Here is a 23,461-nt window from a genome sequence, read left to right on the forward strand (position 1 = left end):
CTTAACTTGTTAACTTAATTTAAGGGGGAAATTCACCTTAAAAGTGGTTTGTGTAAAGAAACTTTAAGGGAAAAGAAGGGGAAAATGTACTTCAGATGTTTTATGAAACTGGACCCTGATCCTTGATCAGCACTGCTACCCTGAAACTCTTTGTGGAAACGGGCCCAGGTCTCTAGGGACTTCAATCTGTCACTCTGGCTGTACTATTAATGTACCCCTACTGTACAATACACAAACTCCCTTTCTTATGAATTTGCTATAAATGAGCAAACAGTCAATCCCTAAAGAAATCACAGAAAACAAGGCACTCATGAAGGATCTGGTACTCCATGCCCTCTTTCTCATTTAGCATTTTCTTTCAGACAATGTTCACAAAATACATATTTTCCTCTACTGAAAATTACCTTAACATGTGACAGACTAATCACCACAGAAGAGGTTCACAGAAACAGGCCTTGTCAATCACATTATTTACCAGACTCTCTTATCCAGAGAAACAGCATCTATTTCCAATCGTCTCCCCTGTGGGAATCAAACCCACAGCCCTGGCGTTGCACGTGCCAAGCTCTACCAACTGAGCCACATGGGACCGCATCTATCTCCATCAACCTCTAATAAGAGGGGACCTCAGTGACAGATTTGTCATTTTCTGGTATGGGTGTTGTATAGGCTACACACTGTGTGAAGGAGAACACTTTTCTTATCCCCCTATCGTATTTTGGTGGTTTGGCTACCTGAGTATAGCTGTGTATTATTTTCTAAGAATAGTAGATTCTGTCATGCCATCCCCTCCCTACTGTCGATAGTATTGATACTGTGAGTATGTTCTGAATGTGTAGGTGTAGGAATCTATAGGTTCCATACTATCACTGGAGAAAGCATAACATTGACATTCCAGTAGCTTATTGTAGATAGCTTTCAATGAAAAGGTTTTAATGTATTACAAATAATCTTAATATACAGTATATGCTCCATTGGCCTATTTGAAATAGCTTCACCTTTCTAGATAAGGGTTCTGAATTCGCAATGAATCAGAGCCATAGCATCAAGGTTTTCAGACTATTTACTTTCTCAAGTCCAAGATAACGTTGGAAAGGAGACAAATGAACTGAATAGCTAATGAATATCGAAAGGGAGAAGAAGATTAGGCCTCTGGATTATATTGATAGGGAAACAGTGTTTCCAGTTATACATGAAATGAGTGTAATTCTAAGTCTAAAGCACTGTGCAAAACTCCGATATTTGTCCCTCTGAGTTGAATACACTTTGTTTTCTCTTTCAGTCGGTCATGGCGGGGGCCTTCATGGACTCACCCAATGATGACGACAGCACGGACCACTCACTTTTCAACTCCTCGGCCAGCGTCCACGCCGCCTCTATGGCGGCCCATGACCAGCCGGAGCGGGAGCCCATGTCCCGCGACGCCATCTGGCTTTGGATTGCAATCACCGCCACCATAGGGAACATTGTGGTCGTGGGAGTGGTGTACGCTTTCACTTTCTGAGTGGTGGAAGCCATGATGGAGACATGCCAGCAGGAGGAAGCTTCTGGACAAGACATTTGGACATGAGATAGGAACACCACAGCAGCCAACGGCCACTCTCAAGGCTACACTGTTACAGAACAGTGAATGATTCTTGCATTGGCATCTTGTCCAAGCATTTGAAAGACAAGGCATTGTTCACAATTACAGAAATTAATATGTGTAATAAGTTGGTCATGTTACTGCAGCCAAAGGTCAACATATGGAATATTGTATACATTAGTGCTGTTATAGTGAACAGTGATGTACTCTGAATACCCTCAGATGTCATTGGTCAATTCTGAAATCATTGGACGTAAAATATTCAGATAATAAAACCTTAGTAATGTGCTGTTTGGAGCGTTTAGAGATCATTGTATGGAAAGTAACACTGGTAAGTTTCAGCATGTCTTTAACATCACAGTCGTTACTGTATTCTACATCTATCTGCCCGAAATATGAAGTTTATGACAAACATACTAGACACAGAATGTCTAAGGATCTTTACTGTCTGCATGACAATATAGTTCACCTGACAGTATCAGTTTTGGATTAAGTTAATCTAGTTCTCCGCTTTTCTCTTATTTTTTGCCTCAGTGAGCCTTGAGTGCTGAATAGACAATCTTTTCCCAGCATATTTATATCTAAGATGGTATGGGTAACCTAAATCTATTTCTCTTAAACACCCCTATCAGACCTCAAACCCATATGAGCGGGAACTACAATTTATAGGAATGGATGTTCACCTTGAACACTTTTCACAGATGTTTACTTGTGGAAACAACATTTCTCACACTTAGAAGTCACTTGGATTCAAGTCTAGTGTACATACATCTTGATGTGACTGCTGTAACCATTTCAATGTCGGTCTTGATGTATATTTTGATCGAGTATTATCTTTCTTCCTCTTTATAGTCTCAAAACACATTGTAACCAAAACTGCCTTCCAAGCCAAATAGTTTTAATGAGCCCTGGATGTGACAATAGCCAGTTGCCATAGCGATGCATCTCTGTCGCTATGTGCCTCAAGGATACCATGTCTCTCGATCCCAGTGCAGCACACCTGTTTATCTCTCTCTAAACTCCCTAGCACATCTACCCAACAGACTCTCTCACACACACACACACACACACACACACACACACACACACAGGCTCTTTACATGTGGACATCGATCACATCATACATTAGCTGATAATGTTATAGACTAAGAGTCAACTTAGATAACATAGGTTGAATGATACTCAACTATTTGAGCTCTAAAGCTCATATATGTATTCTACTGCTGGTTGCCCTTAGATACCATAAGCATTTCATATTGTCTCCAACCCTGTTCCAGGAGAGCTACCCTCCTGTAGGTGTTCTCTCCAATCCTGTTCCTGGAGAGCTACCCTCCTTTAGGTGTTCTCTCCAACCCTGTTACTGGAGAGCTACCCTCCTGTAGGTGTTCTCTCCAACCCTGCTCCGTGAGAGCTACCCTTCTGTAGGTGTTCTCTCCAACCCTGTTCCTGGAGAGCTACCCTTCTGTAGGTGTTCTCTCCAACCCTGTTCCTGGAGAGCTACCCTCCTCTAGGTGTTCTCTCCAACCCTGTTCCTGGAGAGCTACCCTCATCTAGGTGTTCTCTCCAACCCTGTTCCTGGAGAGCCACCCTCCTGTACACCTACAGGAGGGTAGCTCTCCAGGAACAGGATTGGAGAGAACACCTACAGGAGGGTAGCTCTCCAGGAACAGGATTGGAGAGCTCTGCTCTGCACATATTGTGTTTACCCCGGAGAGCCAGAATAGTTGTCTACTGCTTTTACTGTGCGCCCCTGGTGCACACTGGTGTCAGCGGTGGGATTCAGAGACAGAGGGCATCCACACCTCCAAACCCCAAGGTCACTCTCTAAATTGCAGCAGCCAGAAACTAAGCTCCCCTTTAAGTGTAGCGTTGAGACTGGGAGGCTAAATCTCTGATGTGTCTCTGCCTCACCGTAGAGCAGACCCCAGGTCAAACAAACAACATTAATGCAGTCACAGCTTGTGAATAGTCAATGTCTGCTTTTCAAATGGCACCATATTCCCCAAGTAACACACTGTGGGCCCTGGTCAAAAGTAGTGCACTATGTAGGGAATAGGGCGCCATTTAGGATGCTGACAGTGGTTTGACTGTGACGGCAGGGACGGTCACCGCGTGATGTAGTCCTGGGATAGGGGGTACAATGTCCTTTTGATTATAATGGATGAGACCTTCTATGCATATGGTTTGGTGTGATAAGTTGGTCCATTATTAATCAATCATTAACGGAGAGATGGATGACTTGTTGAAGCGGTCTTAGTGATATCCTGATTAAGAAATCTCTATTTTTCTGGAGAAGTACGATTTTTTTTTATGAGATTAAGCTCAATTAAAATATATATATATATTTAATTTGGGCATAAATGGATTTGATCTGAAATCAGATATTAACCCCATTCTAGATTATCCATATAAAATCGTCCAAACAGCAAACTATTTCAAGACAATAACTCAGAAGACATACATGGATGTTTGAGTACGCTCTGCATACTCTGAGCAGTTGATTATGACGTTGTTCCAATTCATTAACTAAGTATTCAAGGTCTTACTGAAAATACCATTTGTAAAGATAGATGGTGTGATAATCCACATTGTTCTTCACTTGCACTGTAACTATGGTATTTTGTATCAGTTATTAAGTATGTACTATTAAAATGTAGTTTGGTAAATGTCATCAATAAATGTAATGTGGCTGGGTGTGATCATTCACAGAAACACAGAATCATACTTGAGGAAAATGGTATTTTATCTATTGTTATTAAAGTTGTCTTAAAATAAGTCAAGTATACTGTATGTTACAGGAGTAATTTAGCATGTTCTCATGTTCTTCTGTCATTGTCAATATTATCCTCATGCAATTATTATTATGTTCAGAGATAATAATCTGAATGGCATTTACCAATGGAGATGATTGATGAGTGTTTCAATATCCAAGCAGTTTCCCAACTTCAGTCGATCACAGAAATGCTGCATTATGTTTCATAAGAAGCTCTACTGGTTAGTATTTTAAACTCTGATGTTACAGATTACTTTTCGATTATAGACTGGTTACTTTTATCATGCCATTGGCCTACAGAATGCCCGTGGCCTACAGAATGCCGGTGGCCTACAGAATGCCCGTGGCCTACAGAATGCCGGTGGCCTACAGAATACCGGTGACCTACAGAATGCCGGTGGCCTACAGAATACCGGTGGCCTACAGAATGCCGGTTGCCTACAGAATGCCGGTTCCCTACAGAATGCCGGTGGCCTACAGAATGCCGGTGGCCTACATAATGCCGGTGGCCTACATAATGCCAGTTGCCTACAGAATGCCGGTTGCCTACATAATGCCGGTGGCCTACAGAATGCCAGTTGCATACAGAATGCCGGTTTCCTACAGAATGCCGGTTTCCTACAGAATGCCAGTTGCCTACAGAATGCCGGTTCCCTACAGAATGCCGGTGGCCTACAGAATGCCGGTGGCCTACATAATGCCGGTGGCCTACATAATGCCAGTTGCCTACAGAATGCCGGTTGCCTACATAATGCCGGTGGCCTACAGAATGCCAGTTGCATACAGAATGCCGGTTTCCTACAGAATGCCGGTTTCCTACAGAATGCCAGTTGCATACAGAATGCCGGTGGCCTACAGAATGCCGGTGGCCTACATAATGCCAGTTGCCTACAGAATGCCGGTTGCCTACATAATGCCGGTGGCCTACAGAATGCCGGTTGCCTACATAATGCCGGTGGCCTACATAATGCCAGTTGCCTACAGAATGCCGGTTTCCTACAGAATGCCGGTGGCCTACATAATGCCAGTTGCCTACAGAATGCCGGTGGCCTACATAATGCCAGTTGCCTACATAATGCCAGTTGCCTACAGAATGCCGGTGGCCTACATAATGCCAGTTGCATACAGAATGCCGGTTTCCTACAGAATGCCAGTTGCCTACAGAATGCCGGTTGCCTACAGAATGCCGGTTTCCTACAGAATGCCGGTGGCCTACAGAATGCCGGTGGCCTACAGAATGCCGGTGGCCTACAGAATGCCGGTTCCCTACAGAATACCGGTTGCCTACAGAATGCCGGTTGCCTACAGAATGCCGGTGGCCTACATAATGCCAGTTGCATACAGAATGCCGGTTTCCTACAGAATGCCAGTTGCCTACAGAATGCCGGTGGCCTACAGAATGCCGGTGGCCTACATAATGCCAGTTGCCTACAGAATGCCGGTGACCTACAGAATGCCTGTGGCCTACAGAATGCCGGTGGCCTACAGAATGCCGGTGACCTACAGAATGCCGGTGGCCTACATTATGCCGGTTGCCGACAGAATGCCAGTGGCCTACAGATTGCTGGTGGCCTACATTATGCCGGTTGCCGACAGAATGCCAGTTGCCTACAGAATGCCGGTGGCCTACAGAATGCCGGTGACCTACAGAATGCCGGTTGCCTACAGAATGCCGGTGACCTACAGAATGCCTGTGGCCTACAGAATGCCGGTGACCTACAGAATTCCGGTGGCCTACAGAATGCCGGTGGCCTACAGAATGCCGGTGACCTACAGAATGCCGGTGGCCTACAGAATGCCGGTTGCCTACAGAATGCCGGTGACCTACAGAATGCCTGTGGCCTACAGAATGCCGGTTGGCTACAGAACGCCGTTTGCCTACAGAATGCCGGTGGCCTACAGAAATTGCTCCTCAGTTATGGAGAAAAGCTCAGAGTAATATGGTGACATTGATTTAAAACGCTGCATTCAACCCAAGAAGTCAGATAATCATATAGTGATAATGATGCAGACAACTTGCCACCTCACTACACTTTCACATTATTAGCCAATCATGACACAAAGAGCCAGAAACCCAATATGTCACAAAATCTCTAAATGAGCCCAGGTTCGATCCATTGCTAAACAAAAAATTTGATCAGAATGAAAAAGTACTACCTAGTAACTTTTCATTTCAGTGGGATAAGGTACAGCTCTTTTCCCAGTCTTTGAGAGCAGGAGAAACAGGGGCCGCTGTGTGTAACCACTCATTATGCTGAGATACACTCTCAGTCAATCTGGACGTCTCAACAATACGGACCGCAGGCTTGAGCTGACACGCCGTCTCTGCTCCGCTCCACTCCTCTGGGACAGCTGCTGCCTCCTGAGAATTCACATCACACAGTGCCCTGCTGTGCCGCACTTAGCACAGCCCTCACGTCCAACACCGACCCACTGCACACACCACTCTTCACTGGGGCTGCAAAGCAAGCCGTGACCAGCCAACCCTCTCCTGATCCCAGTGCTGAAAACAGGGTGCACAAAGGGCAGTCAGTAAAAGCACAGCAGAGTGTCGATTTGAATGTCTTCATTGATGCTTGCAATAGTGACACACTATATTTCTTCCGCCATGCAGGTGTCAAGGTAGCTAGAATGTTTAAGTTTTGCTAAAATGGATTGTATTTATCTGTTTGTGTGAACGACAAATCCATGCCTGGCTTTAGTCAGTGAGTCATTTCCCGGAGCTTTTCCACTATTTTGTATTGTCCTCTTAGTCATAACATTTCTGAAACACCTCAGTGGTCATGTTCACACTCAACGCAACATGCCAGAATCCATTACTAGATACACGTCGCTTTCCTGTCTTTATTGGATCAATGAAAGTGCATTCACATTTCATTAAGTCATTTATTGGGCAACACCTCCACTTACAAAAAATACATATTCCTGTATGTACAGCAGAAAGCAATCCAGACTTCCTATGTCAGTAATGTTACACTGGATGGGATTTTTGATTTGCCATTGCTTTACTATGGTAGAAATTCCATGTCCAATCATGTAACTCAACTCACCCCTAGACTATAAAATGATGACTGTATATTGAACGTGCATTCTGCCAAAGGAAAACAAATCCAAACGTAAAACCCCAAATGACTGTTTTTTAACAAATAATCCCTGCCCTTTTTGTCATAGAGCGCAAATTTGACTTGGAGGTAAACCTGCTTGATGGATGTCAGGAAGATCCCCTTATAAGCATGATAGATGCTGTTTTCCCCTTCTAATTAAGATTAAACGAGGCTTAAAGCAGATTGGCCATTGAACTGGAAGTCAACAGAAGGTTGACCAATTGAAACACAACACCAAAGCACTGCATTTTGATAATTTACATGAGAGTGTCATGCCCGAATTTTCACCTTTGCTCATTCATGAAATTTCAAGTTTATTCCATAATAGCAACGCTTTCTCAGAGGAATCTGATAGAGCCATATGGTTTCCATAGTGTTACCAATATCATATCCATACATAACATCATTCGATTCACCTTGATGGATTTTTCCATAGCCTAAAATGTTTAATAAATAGATTCCAAAACAATGTTCAAGAGATAATATTACAGTTTCCAACAAATACAGCATGCTTTGAAGCAGCTCAAGTGCCATGATGAATTCAGAAAGAAGAGGAACGATTAGCCCCATAAAGAAAAAGAGTGAAAATTATATTGGACGGGTTTGTTGTCTTGTGACAATAGAAGCTAAATTAGCACTTGTCTATCACTGTGACAATAGTATAAAAAAATGTATAAACAAAGCCTTCTCATTCAGAACATAATCATTCAGGTGAAGGAGAGGTTCCCTGTAGCAGCTGCTTGGCTTTGGCTCTTCCTCTGATTAACCTATCAATCCCCTGTTAAACCTACTGACGAGATTGATGGCCCAGATCTCTCTGTTTATTATTTGTTCTTGACACGGTAGATGAGGCTTGGCTGTGTCCTCCATGACGGCTCTTTGGCAGATTGATTGAGACCAGTGGAACCTGTTTGACATCAGAGTCGGGTAAACACATTTTCCACCCTTGTGAGCCTGATGTGGATGAGAATGAGAGACAACATCAAACTGAATGGTTTCAAAATTTCAGGTTTGAACAGGTTTGTCTCTGATAAATCAGTTAATATGGATTGGATGCCAGCAAAACTATTCATCACTTCTGGACTTTACTGTCTTTGGTCCAGTTTCTCGGATATGCTACAGTAGCTACTTATCACACCAGAAGGTGGCAGTGCTTTGTCATTCAGAATAAGACAAAAAATGTAATGATTTCATTTTCAAATAAAATATTTAATTCCACAAATAAATTGTGCCATGAGGATATCAGTTTTTATCCTCCTATACTTCATTGGGAAAATGGTACACATTTTGTGCAATAAAAATGTTATAAGATTATCTCAAGCTGCAGGCTGTAGAAAGACCTGACAGCTTTGGTGAATTATCCTAATGTGTTATGTTCTTCTTCACTCCATGTAAGGCAGTGTCTCATGTGAATACTCCTACACATTTTTATCAAAATGGATTCATCAATAACATCAATGGAACTTGTATATGCTGAACACATCCAAATACTGTAGTCTGGCATCATGCACCCCCAAAATCTGAGTGGGCACAAAGTATGTGAGGACGGCTGGGGGGTGATCCAGAAGGGATCTAGGCCCCGTCAACATAAGTTGGCGAATTTAGCATTTTTCAAACACCTCTAACAGATGTTTCTTGAAACCTAGAGCCATAATCATTATGCTTAAACCTACGTAAGAAAAAACAGTTAAAACAAAAAAACGGAATATCTAAATCAAATCAAATTGTATTGGTCACATACAAATGTTTAGCAGACGTTATTGTGGGTGTAATGAAATGCTTGTGTTTCTAGCTCCAACAGTGCAGCAATATCTAACAATTCACAACAACACACACAATACAAACAACCTCAAATTAGAAGAATTTAATTATGGAATATACACTACAGGTCAAAAGTTTTAAAACACCTACTCATTCAAGGATTATTCTTTATTTTTACTATTGTCTACATTGTAGAACAATAGTGAAGACATCAAAACTGAATGGAATCATGTATTAACCAAAAAAGTGTTAAACAAATGAAAATATATTTTAATATTTGAGATTCTTCAAATAACTACCCTTTGCCTTGAAGACAGCTCTGCACACTTTTGGCATTCCCTCAACCAGCTTCACCCGGAATGCTTCTCCAAAAGTCTTGAAGGAGTTCCCACATATGCTGAGCACTTGTTGGCTGCTTTGCCTTCACTCTGCGGTCCGACTCATCCCAAACCATCTCAATTTGGTTGAGTTCGTGGGATTGTGGAGATCAGGTCATCTGATGCAGCATTCCATCACTCTCCTTCTTGGTCAAATTGCCCTTACTCAGCCTGGAGGTGTTTTGGGTAATTGTCCTGTTGAAAAATAAATGGTAGTCCCACTAAGCCCAAACCAGATGGCATGGCGTATCACTGCAGAATGCTGTGGTTGCCATGCTGGTTAAGCGTTCCTTAAATTCTACATTAATCTCAGACAGTGTCACCAGCAAAGAACCCCCACACATCACACCTCCACCTCCATGCTTTACGGTGGGAAATACACATGCAGAGATCAATCCGTTCACCCACACTACATCTCACAAAGATATGGCGGCAGGGACCTAAATCTCAATTTTGGACTCCAGACCAAAGGACAAATTTCCACCAGTCTAATGTCCATTGCTCGTGTTTCTTGGCCCAAGCAAGTCTCTTATTATTTATTATTGGTGTACTTTAGAAGTGATTTCTTTGCAGCAATTCGACCATGAAGGCCTGATTACCACAGTCTCCTCTGAACAGTTGATGTTGAGATGTGTCTGTTACTTGAACTCTGTGAAGCATTTATTTGGGCTGCAATTTCTGAGGCTGGTAAATCTAATGAACATATCCTCTGCAGCAGAGGTATCTTCCATTCCTGTGGCGGTCCTCATTTAGAGCCAGTTTCATCATTGCACTTCATTGTTTTTGCGACTGCATTTGAAGAAACGTTCAAAATTCTTGAAATGTTCCGTATTGACTGACCTTCATGTCTTAAAGTAATGATGGACCGCCGTTTCTCTTTGCTTATTTGAGCTGTTCTTGCCATAATATGGCAAATAGTTTTACCAAATAATTCTATCTTCTGTATACCCCACTACCTTGTCACAACACAACTGATTGGCTCAAACACATGAACCTTTCTGGCGCAGGAGTTCTGCTAGCAACCCACCTTGACAACATCCGGTGAAATTGCAGAGGACAGCGCCCCACATACAAAAGCATGAAAAACATTTTTCAACCAGGCAGGTGTGCCACGAAAGTCAGAAATAGTGATAAAATAAATGCCTTACCTGAAGATCTTCTTCTGTTGGCACTCCAAAAGGTCCCAGCTACATCACAAATGGTCATTTTGTTCGATAAAGTCCTTCTTTATATCCCCAAAAACTCAGTTTAGCTGGCACGCTTCATTCAATAATCCACCGGTTTCCCTCCTTCAAAACGCATACAAAATTAATCCCAAACATTACCAATAAACTTCTCCAAACAAGTCAAACAATATTTATAATCAAATCGCAGGTACCCTAATACATAAATAAACAATCAAATTTAAGATGGAGAAACATTATTGTCTTTACCATAGATAAACAACAAAGAAGGCGCTCTCATCCACGCGCATGAAAACACTACAGCCAAAATGGGAGCCACGTAGAAAAACTACAAATTCTAGCTCATTTTTCTAAAAACAAGCCTGAAACTCTTGACTGTTGGCATCTAGTGGAAGACTGTTGGCATCTAGTGGAAGCCCTAGGATTTGCAATCTGGGAGGTTTTCGCCTCATAATAAACATGACAGCCATTGGAAACATGGTTGTCCTCGGGTTTCGCCTGCCATATCAGTTCTGTTATGAAAATTTAGAGTGTTTTCTATCCAAATCCAATTATATGCATATCCTAGCTTCTGGGCCTGACTAACAGGCAGTTTACTTTGGGAACGCTTTTCATCCAGGCGTCAAAATTCTGCCCTCTAGCCCAAAGAGGAAAGAAATTCCACAAATTTACTTTTAAGGTGGCACACCTGTTAATTGAAATGCATTCCAGGTGACTACCTCATGAAGCTGATTGAGAGAATGCCAAGACTGTGCAAAGCTGTCATCAAAGCAGAGGGTGGCTATTTGAAGAATCTCACATTTTAAATATATTGTAACTTGTTTAACACTTTTTTGGTTACTACTTGAGTCCATATGTGTTATTTCATAGTTTTGATGTCTAGTATTCTACAATGTAGAAAATAGTAAAATAAAGAAGAACCCTTGAATGAGTAGGTGTTCTAAAACTTTTGACCACAAAATATAGTTTTGGCAAGTCGGTTAGGATATCTACTTTGTGCATGACACAAGTAATTTTTCCAACAATTGTTAACAGACAGATTATTTCACTTATAATTCACTGTATGACAATTCCAGTGGGCCAGAAGTTTACATACATTAAGTTGACTGTGCCTTTAAACAGTTTGGAAAATTCCAGAAAATGATGTCATGGCTTTGGAAGCTTCTGATGGACTAATTTACATCATTTGAGTCAATTGGAGGTGTACCTGTGGATGTATTTCAATGCCTACCTTCAAACTCAGTGCCTCTTTGCTTGACATTATGGGAAAATCAAAAGAAATCAGCCAAGACCTCAGAAACATAATTGTAGACCTCCACAAGTCCAGTTCATCCTTGGGAGCAATTTCCAAACGCCTGAAGGTACCACGTTCATCTGTACAAACAATAGTATGCAAGTATAAACACCATGGGACCACACAGCCATCATACCACTCAAGAAGTAGACTTGTTCTGTCTCCTAGAGATGAACGTACTTTGGTACGAAAAGTGCAAATCAATCCCAGAACAACATCAAATGACCTTGTGAAGATGCTGAAGGAAACAGGTACACAAGTATCTATATCCACAGTAAAAAGAGTCCTATATCGACATAACCTGAAAGGCCGCTCAGCAAGGAACTGCTACAAAACCGCCATATAAAAAACAGACTACGGTATGCAACTGGACATGGGGACAAAGATTCTACTTTTTGGAGAAATGTCCGTTGGATCTGATAAAACAAAAATAGAACTGTTTGGTCATAATGACCATCGTTGTGTTCGGAGGAAAAAGGGGGAGGCTTGCAAGCCGAAGAACACCATCCCAACCGTGAAGAACGGGGGTGGCAGCATCATGTTGTGGGGGTGCTTTGTTGCAGGAGAGACTAGTCCACTTCACAAAATAAATGGCATCATGAGGAGGATAATTATGTGGACATATTGAAGCAACATCTCAAGACATCAGTTAAAGCTTGGTCACAAATGGGGTCTTCCAAATGGACAATGACCCCAAGCATACTTCCAAAGTTGTGGCAAAATGGCTTAAGGACAACAAAGTCAACGTATTGGAGAGAACATTTGTGGGCAGAACTGAAAAAGTGTGTGCGAGCAAGGAGGCCTGCAAACCTGACTCAGTTACACCAGCTCTGTCAGGAGGAATGGGTCAAAATTCACCCAACTTATTGTGGGAAGCTTGTGGAAGGCTACCCAAAATGTTTGACCCAAGTTCAACAATTTTAAAGGCAATGCTACCAAATACTAATTGAGTGTATGTAAACTTCTGACCCACTGGGAATGTGATGAAAGAAATAAATAGTGAAATAAATAATTCTCTCTACATTTTACGTTATTAAAATAAAGTGGTGATCCTAACTGACCTAAGACAGGAACCTTTTACTAGTTTTAAATGTAGTTTAAATGTATTTGGCTAAGGTGTATGTAAACTTCTTATTTCAACTGTACATATGAGTAAAGTAAAAATATGTAAACATTATTAGAGTGACTACTGTTCCATTATTCAAGTGGCCAGTGATTTCAAGTCTATGTATATTGGGCCAGCAGCCTCTAAGGTGCAGGGTTATGTAACTGGTTGGAAGCCACCTAGTGATGGCTATTTAACAGTCTGATGGCCTTGAGATAGAAGCTGTTTTTCAGTCACTCGGTCCCTGCTTTGATGCACCTGTACTGATCTCACCTTCTGGGTGGTAAGCGGGGTGAACAGACAGTGGCTCGGGTGGTTGTTGTCCTTGATGATCATTTTGGCCTTCCTGTGACTTCAGATGTTATTGGTGTCCTGGAGGGCAGGTAGTTTGCCCCCGGATATCTAAGCATACCTCTTGAGCTGTCTGTATCCTCCTGACTTGTGGTTATTTTTTTTAAGAAACTTAATATGCTTTTCCACAACTCTGCTAAAATCTGGGAAAAGATTGAAAGTAATTTGTGTGTCTTATTCAGTACATTTGTATGTGTCGAACTGCTTAGCTTTTTCTTGGCCAGGTCGCAGATGTAAATGAGAACTTGTTCTCAACTACCCTGCCTGGTTTAATAAAGGTGAAATAAATCAAATAAAAATGTAGTTATTGCTTGCTTTTCAAAAGTGTACCAACCTTGCCAGCAGGTATGCCAACTAAGATACAATAGTTAGACAAGCTAGCTAATACAACTTGATTGATAGCCTGAAATGGCTTTTTGGTACATACTGTAATCATGAGGTTGGGAGATTGGGAACCTACAGTATCTGGGCTACCCAAAGCCAATTTCATAAAATTGCTAGGTGGCTAGTGTCACGAACCGGATCGAAGCCCATAACCAAAAAGGGGGACAACGTGGAGATGAAGAATAACAAAATATATTTAATAACTAAGGTAACCTATATACAGTTAGCAGTGGTGTGTGTAGTCAGTAGTGTAAGTGAGTGGTTCCATGTATAGATGTGATAACGAGGAGTGTTGAAAGATGCCAAAGCAAGCAAACAAACAAAAGCAGCCACAAAACATGCCACAACTAAAATCAAACAGTGTGTCTGCATGGAGAGAGTCTCCTCAATGAATGGGGAAGAGGTGTAGTTATCCTGGGACACACCTGGGCCCAGGTGTGTCTCAATTCGGGCGGCAGGTGGCCTAGTGGTTAGAATGTTGGACTAGTAACCGAAAGGTTGCAAGATCAAGTCCCTGAGCTGACAAGGTAAAAATCTGTTGTTCTACCCTGAACAAGGCAGTTACCCACTGTTCCACTGTTCCTCAGTCTTCATTGAAAATAAGAATTTGTTCTTAACTGACTTGCCTAGTAAAAAATAACAATTTCACTGACAACCCTTCTGGCTCTGCCTAACAACATCCTGATAAGAAAAACAAGTGCAAAGAGAAAGAATTTGGAAAGTCATCACACTAGTAGTATTAGAAAATATATTTTAAAAATGACAAATCTGAGGGGGAATCTACCCCTGTGCCCCATATGGACATGATGCCTCTGAGTGCTTATGAAGTGTCTTGTATCTTCAGCTTTGTTAGCAAACTTCAAGCCAAGTGACACAACATAGCACTTGACTGCTCCAGGCTCCAGGCTCCAGGCTGCTGTGTTTATCCTCTTCTAAAGCACTTGTCACCATAGGCCTTGTCAGTTTGATGCTAATCTCGATTACGCAGAAGTAAAATTCTCTTGCGAAAGTTTGTAATATCCTGTTTGACTTCTGGGGGAAATGGCGTTAACAACTGTGATTACCTTTGTGCAAATGAAGGAAGCGAAGTCTCCTCCCTCTCAAACGGAAAGTCTCAGCCAAACCCTTTACTTCTGATAGTTTCACTCCTGTTTATCGAGACCAAAAAATACATGGTTGTTTTCATACATTTTTACAAGATGGACAATTCTGTGGAAAACATTCATCATCTGCACACGGGGTTGAAAATCAACAGTTTAAGCACCGCCTTCGCCCAATCCTGATTCGTCCAATTAATCGGCGATGAAAAACTAGGAACTACTGCTGCTCGCAATCACATACTGTAATTGTACATGAGCCTTGACAGATTTTTGCCGTTTCATCTGTCCACAAGAATCTGTCCACGATAGATTAGTTTGATGCTCACCCAACCTGACGTTAGTGAATCACTTTCTCTGAAACAGAAAGGGGGAATCATCCGTGTGATTCTAGTTCCTGTAGCCCTGTTCCCATGGTGACTTGGGACAGGAAATCTATTACCACCTCTCCTTGACTTGATCTTCTGGATCCCAAGGGTGCTGGAACCTTTCACAGACTTTCCCAGGTATATGTTGTCCACCTCCTGTCACCTCACAGTTAGCTGTTTGAGCTGTATTGTAAACTCCTATGTATAGCTAACTATAGAGCACAAACAGCTCTGGGGCTAGACTACTTGTGGACTAGAGGCTCTTGATATTGAATTTCTGCCTCTCCACCAACACCTCATGTATAGCCAACTCAACAATATATGCTTTCATCCACCTCAACCTCCAGGTCACTAGGCAACACACTGAGACTGTGTAGCTGCTACAACAACAGAACTAAACCACCTCTTGTTACTGGAAATAAACACAGACATCAACAGAACTCTAAGAATAAAGCTGAACAAGATAACAGGGAGGCGGGTCATACAGTTATTTATGTTAATGGAGAGATTAATTGTCGGTGGTTGTCTGTGTTCCGTGTGGGCTAGATTAAAAGGACATGCATCGTCTCCTCTGAAACATCCCAGCCTTGGTCTTGACAGGAGGAAGGACTCTTATGATCAGGGAGAATGTGTCTGTGTAAACAGCCGCCTGAGGCCTGTGACGCAACAGCCCCAGACACAGGAGGAGGAGGAGGTAGGAAATGAAATAGTGAACTGGCTCTGCAGACTCTCGCTCTGCTTCTGTTTTAGCAGTTGGCTCAGAGTTGAAATCGCAGGCTGTTAACAAAACAATCTGTCATAATATCTGTCGCAGGAAAAAAACAACAACAGCAAGTGAAAGGCCAAATAGAGACGTTAAGAGGCCATTCTCTGCCAGGCACTGATGATAGCATATCGTACACTGGCAGACTTTTGGTACCGGCTGCTCCTCAAAATGCTAAACAAAGAGCCAGTAACAGTATTGAACACTAATAATTGAAGGAAACAATTACTTCCACATTGTGATTGTTGACCAGACTTGATGAAACTGTCACAATCTGTCAGATCTATTTAATGAAAAGTCTTCTGCATCATTCTTTCTAACCAATTATCTTCTGGGTGATGTAATGGCATTCCTGCGTGGTCAACATACCTGCATGTTACGCTTCCCTCTGGAGGAGGAGGAGGAGAGAAAGGTGGAGGACAAAAGGATGAGAGGAAGGAGGAAGAGGAGAGGAAAGAGGAGGAGGAGGATGAGACCAAGGAGGAAAAGAGAAAGGAGGAGGAGAGAAAAGAGGAGAGGAAGAGAGGCCTGGATGAGTCAGTAGAGGCTCATTGAGCCCCAGTTATTGGTTGACTCTGGGGGTTTCAGAGAAACATCCCACTGGTAGTGCAGTCACATCCCACTGGGACAACTGGTTGAATCAACATTGTTTCCATGTCATTTCAACCAAAAACTTCAATGTGATAAATTTGAATCAACATAAAAAACAATGTCATCATCGTGAGGGAATTTCTTTCTTCTTTTGTTACCCAACATTTAAACTTAATCTAGTGACGGGGAAGACATTTTTGGTTGATTTCACGTTGAATTCACGTTAGTTGACAACTCAACCAAATGAAACTCAAAACTACACTGTAAAACCGGAGAAGTTCTGGCTACTCAAACATTTTGAGGAAAACGATTACTTTAAAAATAGTATGTTAAGAAATGTAAATAGCTGAAGTGAGCAGTACTACTGTACCTTCATATGAGTAATACATATTCATTTTTTTTTCATTAAGTAAGGTATACTTAAATGTAACGCCCCAACTAAGCCATTCCTCCAATAGTTTCCCAGTATGCCTTGCCTTTTCAATTGAATTGTAGAGTTACCACCCATGACTGTATTCGTTAGTGACAGAGACATGCTTGCTGAATTAATTCATTGTCAATCCTGTAGCCTTCACCAAGTGTATAAGTGTATAATGTATAATATCATAATATCAGGGACCTGAAACTCCTAGTTTACAGGCCACATCAGGCCTACAAGTAGGGTTGTGAAATTCCACAAACTTTCCCCCCCAAAATTCCAGTAATCTTCCTACCAGGATTTTCTAAAAAATTAGGGAAATTTACCAGAATTTGCAACCCTAACTGTAAATCCCATTATGCTGGCTTGCAAAGTGATGTGTATTTTCTATTGGAATCTAGCCAGCGTTAGACTATCCAACTGTTGAAATTTGTATTCATCCACAACCTGCATTCATTATGACTGCCAGGGTTAAGAACAGTGAGAAGTAACTACCTCAGCCAGTTAAACTGGAACAACCATTTCTAGGCTCTATCACATCCGGCCGGGATTGGAAGTCCCATAGGGTGGCGCACAATTGGCCCAGCGTCATCTGGGTTTGGCCGGGGTAGGCTGTCATTGTAAATAATAATTTGTTCTTATTTGACTTGCCTGGTTAAATAAAGGTTAAATGAAGAAAAAAAAGAATCACTAACAGGTGCAAAAACACAATGATTGGATGAGTATAGAAAACATTAATCTTTGTGTACCATAACAGTTAATCAATCAATGACTCAATATACATTCAAAAACACAGACATGAAAAAAAAATATTAAAAAAAAATATCACTGCAGTAGAGCATGCTGGGGAAAAAAGTAAATTTTGGTATCATATTTTAAAATACATTTAGTTGGTGTGACTTCTCATTAGTTCTGAGTCAGTACCACAAATATTTTAAGTAATAATGACTTTGAGACTTTGAGTACAACTTGCCTTGGGGTTTATAGTGAAGAGATTGAACTGACATCTGTGTCCAGTGGTATTCCTCTCATGATTAGAGCCATTAGGCAGAGACACACGGCACTGGAGTTATGGTCAGCGTATACTACTCCCACTCCCTAAAGTCTTCACCATTAGCCAAAAGGAAAGCAAAAGAGCAAGCACAATTTATCTTTCCATTTGTAGGCAGTTGGGAAATTATATTAAGCAGTTTTTGATGAAATATATGGAAAAATGTAGTCACAATGTTTATCCATCTCTCTGTGACTGCCGACTACAAATATAATGTAAAGCATCACAAAAGATGCTTCACAAAACTGAGATGACTGCATTAAAAGATAAGTAGCATACCTACAGCATTGGCTATAAGAATATAAACAGAGTGTACAAAACATTAGGAACACCTGCTCTTTCCATGACATAGACTGACAAGGTGAAACCAGATAAAAGTTATGGTCCCTTATTGATGTCACCTGTTAAATTCACTTCAATCAGTGTAGATGAAGGGGAGGATACAAGTTAAAGAATGATTTTGAAGCCTTGAGACATGGATTGTGAATGTGAGACATTTAGAGAGCGATTGGGCAAGACACTCCCTTCCCCCCCTGGGTCAGATCCAAGGGACACCATATGGCCATGGCTCGCCTGCCTGGCAAAAGGGGATCTTATTTCTGTGTTAAATAACCTTTGAAACATGTTTTATGAATGCTAATGATTTGACCTTTGAGCTGGAGAATGAGAGTCAATGGAGAGGAATGCCTAAACACGAGGACTGCTCTGCTCATCAGGGCACCAAAGGTAGCTGCAGTATAGATCCTCTGGGACTGGAAGAGTTGTCTAACACTACTTTCACAACAGGAAATTACTATGGGGTTAGAGTCTAACTACCCAGCTAGCACTTGGACGTTTTGAGAACCATACTATTCTTAGTGCTTGGTGACAGCGTGCTTGTCCTATGGTTATGGTGCAGGATATCCAGCTAACACATAACGTTCTGAGAACCATGTTTCTTAGGTAGGAGTTTCAGTACTTCAGTTTAACGTTTTCAACAGGTTTCCTCATGGTTCCATTTAAAGTCCTCAGAACATTAAGAACACTTTCCATAAAAAAAACATAATTAAATATTAGTAACATTCTAAGAATGTTGTTTAAAAACATATACATTCTGTTCTGAGCGTCAACAAAACTCTCTCTATCCTCTATCTTTTTAAGTGTGTTGGCCGTGCCCACTAATTGGCCACACCTGATCTTTATGAGTGCTTTTTTCCTTTGAAATGGGGTCCATTTGAATAGACTAAAATGAAAAGCTTTGTATGAGTAAAAAAACATGGCATGCTAGCTCCATCCTGGTGGTGCAGTGGACTCATTCCATGGATAGAGAACAGAAGATCATTGGTTTGAATCTCACTGATGCTGAGCACCAATAAAAAAATAAATGTGTTTGCATGATTAATGACTAATCAGATGAATTTCCATGTGTCCTATCTGTGCTTGGACTTCAAGCCAGTTAACCCAAACTAAGCTAGAGGTGTAATTCTTATTGAAACATGTTTTCAGAACGTTATTTAATTACCTTTAAATAACCTATATTTTCCATCCTCAGAAGAATGTTAATAAAACCTCCCAGGAAAACCTTCAGGGAACCATATTAAAACGTTATCAGAACCTCCCTACAATCTAAAAATGTACATTCCCAGAACAGGTGAAATGTTCACTTCCATTCTCAGAACATTTAAAAACGTATGGCTTCATTCCCAGAACCAATGGGAAACTAAAAACATACAATCCCATAATTTCCAAGGAACCAAATGTGCTAGCTGGGTTTACAGACACAACCCTGATATATATATATATATATATATATATATATATATATATATATATATATATATATATATATATATATATATACAGTATATCACAAAAGTGAGTACACCCCTCACATTTTTGTAAATATTTGAGTAAATCTTTTCATGTGACAACACTGAAGAAATGACACTTTGCTACAATATAAAGTAGTGAGCTTGTAAAACAGTGTACATTTGCTGTCTCCTCAAAGTAACTCAACACACAGCCATCAATGTCTAAACCGCTGGCAACAAAATTGAGTAAATGTCCAAATTGAGCTCAAAGTGTCAATATTTTGTCATATTTTCCAGCACTGCCTTAACCCTCTTGGGCATGGAGTTTACCAGAGCTTCACAGGTTGCCACTGGAGTCCTCTTCCACTCCTCCATGACGACATCACAGAGCTGGTGGATGTTAGAGACCTTGCACTCCTCCACCTTCCGTTTGAGGATGCCCCACAGATGCTCAATAGGGTTTAGGTCTGGAGACATATTTGGCCAGTCCATCACCTTTACCATCCTCAGTTTTCTCCTATCACAGCCAAAAACTATGTAACTGTTTTAAATCAACATTGGCCGGTGACTTTTCAATTTGAATTAATTTGTAAACATTTCTAAAAACAAAATTCCAGTGAGACATTATGGGGTATTGTGTGTAGATCAGTGACATAATTTCAATTTATTTCATTTTTTAATTCAGGCTGTAACACAACAATGTTGGGTTGCTACCATGCAGTGTTGTCATGTGTTGCTGCCATGCTATGTTGTTGTCTTAGGTCTCTCTTTATGTAGTGGTGTGTTGTCTCTCTTGTGATATGTGTTTTGTTCTATATTTTTATTTAATTTATTTTTATTTTTAATACTAGCCCCCGTACCCACAGGAGGGCTTTTGCCTTTTAGTCAGCCATCATTCTAAATAAGAAATAGTTCTTAACTGACTTGCCTAGTTAAATAAAGGTTAAATAAAATACATTTTAAAAAGTGATTGTTCTTGTAGATCAATCTGCCATTAGCATCCGTCACCATACCTGCCTAATCAATCTGCAATAGCCCATGGAACTGTAGCCTACTCCATCTCTCTTCATGTTCTTACCAACACACCACCATGGTAGCCCATACCAACACCAGCAAACCAAACCAATCTATACAGTCCTTTCAGCCTACCAGTTTTTACATTCTGAATAGGATGATACCGGATTATAATATGAAAGGGTCACACCCACCACCACTGACCTTCAATCATTTTTCGGGCTGATTGATTTAGCTATTTCAGCTTCCGACAATGTGTCCAATCGATAGCTCTCACACACAAAAATGAAGTACAGGTAAGTAACATTTCATTAAGCCTGTTTTTGTGCAAGCGAGATTTTCTTTGAGCTGCCTGAGCAGGCTGGAGAGTTAAAGGATAGGAATTCCAAAACAAGAGGACTGCTCTGCTGCTCATGATCCTCTGGGACAAGTAGAGATGTGTAACACTACCGTCACCGCAGGAAATGACTGTGGAGTTAGTCTAACTAGACCATTACTGCACATTCATTTGAAAGGAATATGAACTCATCATGTTGATCACCTCTTCACTGTTCAGTCATTTGGCAAGGTACACCAGAAAACACTTGTGCGTTCTAACTCATTTTCACGCTGAACAGTTAGTAATTCTGGGGGAAATTATGTAAATGAGAAGCATACGAAGGTCCAAGTTACATTCCCCAGTGTCATGACTGTCCACCAGAATCCAAATAGGTCAGATCAGGTTTGCAATTAATACATTCTATCAGACCCCCTCTCACTGTAGAGGGGGAAGGAAAAAACATGCGCTCTCAAGATTCACCAAAGGAATGTCTTTGTTTCAACAGACTTTTTCCAGCTGAAACTCTAACACATTCATAAGCAAATACTGGAACAATATTTCTAACATTGAACATGGGGAATGGTCAGAGGTGATCTATAGAACACTAATGTAATTTTGATATTATTTTGTGATGTCATTAAAAATGTTATAAAGGAAATACTGTAACTTGGAAAGTTTACCCAATACATGCATGAAGTTTCCATACTCTTTGTTGTGCATGTAATATGAAAAATAATTAAAGTGTTTTTGTTAATTAAGAGAGTGATGTGATTTGAGGAGCTATACGAGATAATTGTTTTACCTAACTTTGCACACTTTGTTACCGCCCGGAGTGAGGTCAGGGAACGTGCCAGCCTGCCAGAACCGCCCCTTTCGAGCGAACTGCATAAATTATGGGTTAAGAAAAAAACACATTAGACCAGAAAGACGTGAAGCTGCACGTTTAAAGTGGTTTGAATTTCAACACGAGGTGGAGACGATAAACTCACCTCCCGGACAATCACTGGTACCGCTGATTAGCTGACCTAAGTAAAGTATCTTCGAAAGTGACTTTAAGTAGAACCATCCTGTTACTCTGCTTAAACCATCGATACGGCTGGCTAGCCTATCTTCAAAAAAGCATCTTTAAGAGGGAATGAAAGGAAAGTCAACTCTGTAGTTCTGTTCAGGACTACATGACAAGTCACCAGATAACGGACAACTACAAAGAAGGACAACAATAGAAGACTTGTTGGAATCATTTCAGACAATCAGAGCCTTGCAAGTGTGCGGTGAAAAGGCCCAGCCCCCTATCCAAGGCTGCCCTGTTCACCGAGAGACCCCCAGCGAACCCAGGCATTTCACGTGAATACATTCATGATTTCTTACTCAAAGCGGGTGACGGTTCGTGAGCAAAGATTATGGTTACTGTAGGTGAGAGCAGTTTCTGAATGTACCAATGTTAATTGTCTCTGTCCCTCTCCCTCTTCATCTCTTATTTAACAAGCATCAATGTCATTGTCATTCCACTAGGGACCTGTTTTCAGCATATCACGTCTCCAGTCAATAACCGGTGCAGAGTGTGTATGTTTAACCTGTGTTCCCATTTAATTGGTAAATAAATTATTAAAACAATTTGTGTAGTACTGAATCATAAATAAGGCTCCGGTTTTTGCAGATGCAAGGAGGTTACAACTGTTCAGAATGATGATATGATATGAGGTTACGATTAATAAGTTGACTGTTTATAGATGTGATAGGTAAAGACCATTTAGAGTTTAATTCGGGTGATGGTAACTCTTTAAAGAAGCACTCTAGTGGTGCTGAGTCCAACCGCTGTGTCTTTGTGAGACATAGTAGGTGAACAGATGATATCCACATGTGTGGTTCCTACCATGAAGCATGGAGGAGGATGTGTGATGGTGTGGGGGTGCTTTGCTGGTGACACTGTCTGTGATTTATTTAGAATTCAAGGCACACTTAACCAGCATAGATACCACAGCATTCTGCAGCAATATGCCATCCCATCTGGTTTGCGCTTGGTGGGGCTATCATTTGTTTTTCAACAGGACAATTACCCAACACACCTCCAGGCTGTGTACGGGCTATCAGGCCAAGAAGGAGAGAGATGGAGTGCTGCATCAGATGACCTG

General features: G+C 41.2%; 1 protein-coding gene across 1 annotated transcript in view; it reads left to right on the top strand.

Annotated features, from left to right (window-relative positions):
- Window positions 1-4,294, top strand: part of LOC110522532 (uncharacterized protein C14orf132) — a 31,955-nt gene extending 27,661 nt beyond the window's left edge. Inside the window, exon 2 of the mRNA XM_021600979.3 lies at window positions 1,283-4,294. Within this exon, the coding sequence (XP_021456654.1) occupies window positions 1,283-1,504 (222 nt within the window). The 3' untranslated portion in view covers window positions 1,505-4,294. The remainder of the gene's footprint in view (window positions 1-1,282) is intronic.
- The last annotated feature ends 19,167 nt before the right edge of the window (window positions 4,295-23,461 follow it).

Source organism: Oncorhynchus mykiss, chromosome 4, assembly GCF_057628025.1.
Source record: "Oncorhynchus mykiss isolate SJ-2025 chromosome 4, ASM5762802v1, whole genome shotgun sequence".
Classification (NCBI taxonomy): domain Eukaryota; kingdom Metazoa; phylum Chordata; class Actinopteri; order Salmoniformes; family Salmonidae; genus Oncorhynchus; species Oncorhynchus mykiss.